The sequence below is a fragment of the Bombina bombina genome, chromosome 6, assembly GCF_027579735.1.
Source record: "Bombina bombina isolate aBomBom1 chromosome 6, aBomBom1.pri, whole genome shotgun sequence".
Taxonomy (NCBI): Eukaryota; Metazoa; Chordata; class Amphibia; order Anura; family Bombinatoridae; genus Bombina; species Bombina bombina.
The window spans coordinates 8,945,280-8,947,779 of NC_069504.1; the positions used below are offsets into that span (position 1 = coordinate 8,945,280).

Here is a 2,500-nt window from a genome sequence, read left to right on the forward strand (position 1 = left end):
ATATATATATATACACACACACATATATATATATATATATATATATATATATATATATACACACACACATATATATATATATATATATATATATATATATACACACACACACATATATATATATATATATATATATATATATATATATATATATATATATACACACACACATATATATATATATATATACACACACATATATATATATATATATATATATATATACACACACATATATATATATATATACACACACATATATATATATATATACACACACACATATATATATATACACACACATATATATATATATATATATATATACACACACATATATATATATATACACACACATATATATATATATATATATATATATATATATATATATATATATATATATATATATACACACACATATATATATATACGGTTAAAAGTAGGCGGCTGCGAGGTTACCGGACATTACACGGGTACGCGCTGCGCTGACACCGGACATTACATGGCTACTCGCTGCGCTGACACCGGACATTACACGGGTACGCGCTGCGCTGACACCGGACATTACACGGGTACGCGCTGCGCTGACAGCAGACATTACACGGGTACGCGCTGCGCTGACACCGGACATTACACGGGTACGCGCTGCGCTGACACCGGACATTACACGGGTACGCGCTGCGCTGACAGCAGACATCAGCCCCAGCAGGTTATATTTTTACCTTAGCACTTTCCCGCCAACTTCTGTCTGAGCGATTCAATAGGCCAACCAATCAGTAGCTCCGGTCCCCTCACGTGTTTGTTGTCAACTTCAGACCAATCACTTTTATTTGCGTCCAACCTTATTTAATTACACGTCCTTGTCACATCCAATCAGTTGACGTTGCGTCACTCATAGCCGCCCAAGCAGGTGACGCAGCAGTAACGGGATCCCGGTGATTGGCTACGGGTATTGGGATTGATATGCGCACGACAATCTGCCACCACGGCTGATAACGGGCTCCGGTTGGCTGATAATTTGCCTTTATTGGCTAGCATACATAGAGCACTCTAAACTGATTGGCCAGCACCTCACAAACACCTCGTCTCTGATTGGTTTGCATTATACGACGAACCTTACCTTTGATTGGCAGGCAGCATAAGTGATTGGCTGGTATTATAGAATGGCGGTTATCATAAATATGATCTCACCTGTGATTGGCTGATAAAATACAGAGGATATCACCTGCGATTAACGGATAGCATAAATATGATCTCATCTGTGATTGGCTGATAAAATACAGAGGATATCGGATAGCATAAATATGATCTCACCTGTGATTGGCTGATAACATACAGAGGATATCACCTGCGATTGACAGTTTGTGTATAATGGATCTCAGCTGTGATTGCAGGAAAGTTTACAGTGGATCTTACCTTTAACTGGTTAATAGTATCCTTTGGCTGTCACCTGTGATTGGCTGACAGTAAACCCGGGACCTTTTTTGTCATTGCAGGGAGTATACTGAGGGTCTCACCTGTGATTGGCTCTTGATTAGCTTAAATTCCAGGAGTCATCTGTGATTGGCTGACAGTAAACCCGGGATCTTTTTTGTCATTGCAGGGAGTATACTGTGGGTCTCACCTGTGATTGGCTCTTGATGAGCTTACATTCCAGGTGTCACCTGTGATTGGCTGACAGTAAACCCGGGATCTTTTTTGTCATTGCAGGGAGTATACTGTGGGTCTCACCTGTGATTGGCTCTTGATTAGCTTACATTCCAGGAGTCATCTGTGATTGGCTGACAGTAAACCCGGGATCTTTTTTGTCATTGCAGGGAGTATACTGTGGGTCTCACCTGTGATTGGCTCTTGATTAGCTTACATTCCAGGAGTCACCTGTGATTGGCAGTTGTGATTTCACCATGCAGTGTGGGGATGGTACAGATAGTGTGAAGGAGGGCTCCGCATCACTGGGGGCAACAAGTCAGGATTCTGCTGGACTAAATAGGTTCACTGAAAACGGCACCTGCCACGAATGCCCCTTCATGGAGGCTGGTGACTGTGTGCCCAGCACTGGCATCTCTGTGAGCGAGTCTCATTCAGCTCACTCCAATAAAGCGTCTGTAAAGCAGCACCCACCTAGCAATAATGACTCTAAATCAGGCGTTGTATCACCCTCACAATGGGAGACAAAATGCACCGCCAAGGATCCATTAGCTCCTTCTAAGTCAGATATTGATCCTCATGTGAAGTGTCAGTCTCCCCAGACCCCAGCACCTAGTATGGAGCCACTGTCCCCCAAACAAAGGAGACTGGAGATTAGCCCTCACTTACAGCTAAGAGCATTCACTTTTTGTAAGGAGTATCTGACGGGAGCTTGGAGAGACATCCGGCCCGATGAAATGAGAGTGTCCGTGGTCAGGTAAATACACAAGCACATTGTGATTGATATATATGTATGTGTATGTATATATGTATGTGTGTCTATATCTCTCTATCATCTCTATCTCTATCA

The 2,500-nt window shown here is 41.7% G+C and overlaps 1 protein-coding gene across 1 annotated transcript in view; it reads left to right on the plus strand.

The window, feature by feature from the left end:
* The first annotated feature begins 836 nt into the window (after positions 1-836).
* Positions 837-2,500, plus strand: part of CHKB (choline kinase beta) — a 191,245-nt gene continuing 189,581 nt past the window's right edge. The window contains exon 1 of the mRNA XM_053716290.1: positions 837-2,407. Coding sequence (XP_053572265.1) covers positions 1,908-2,407 — 500 coding nt within the window. The 5' untranslated portion in view covers positions 837-1,907. The remainder of the gene's footprint in view (positions 2,408-2,500) is intronic.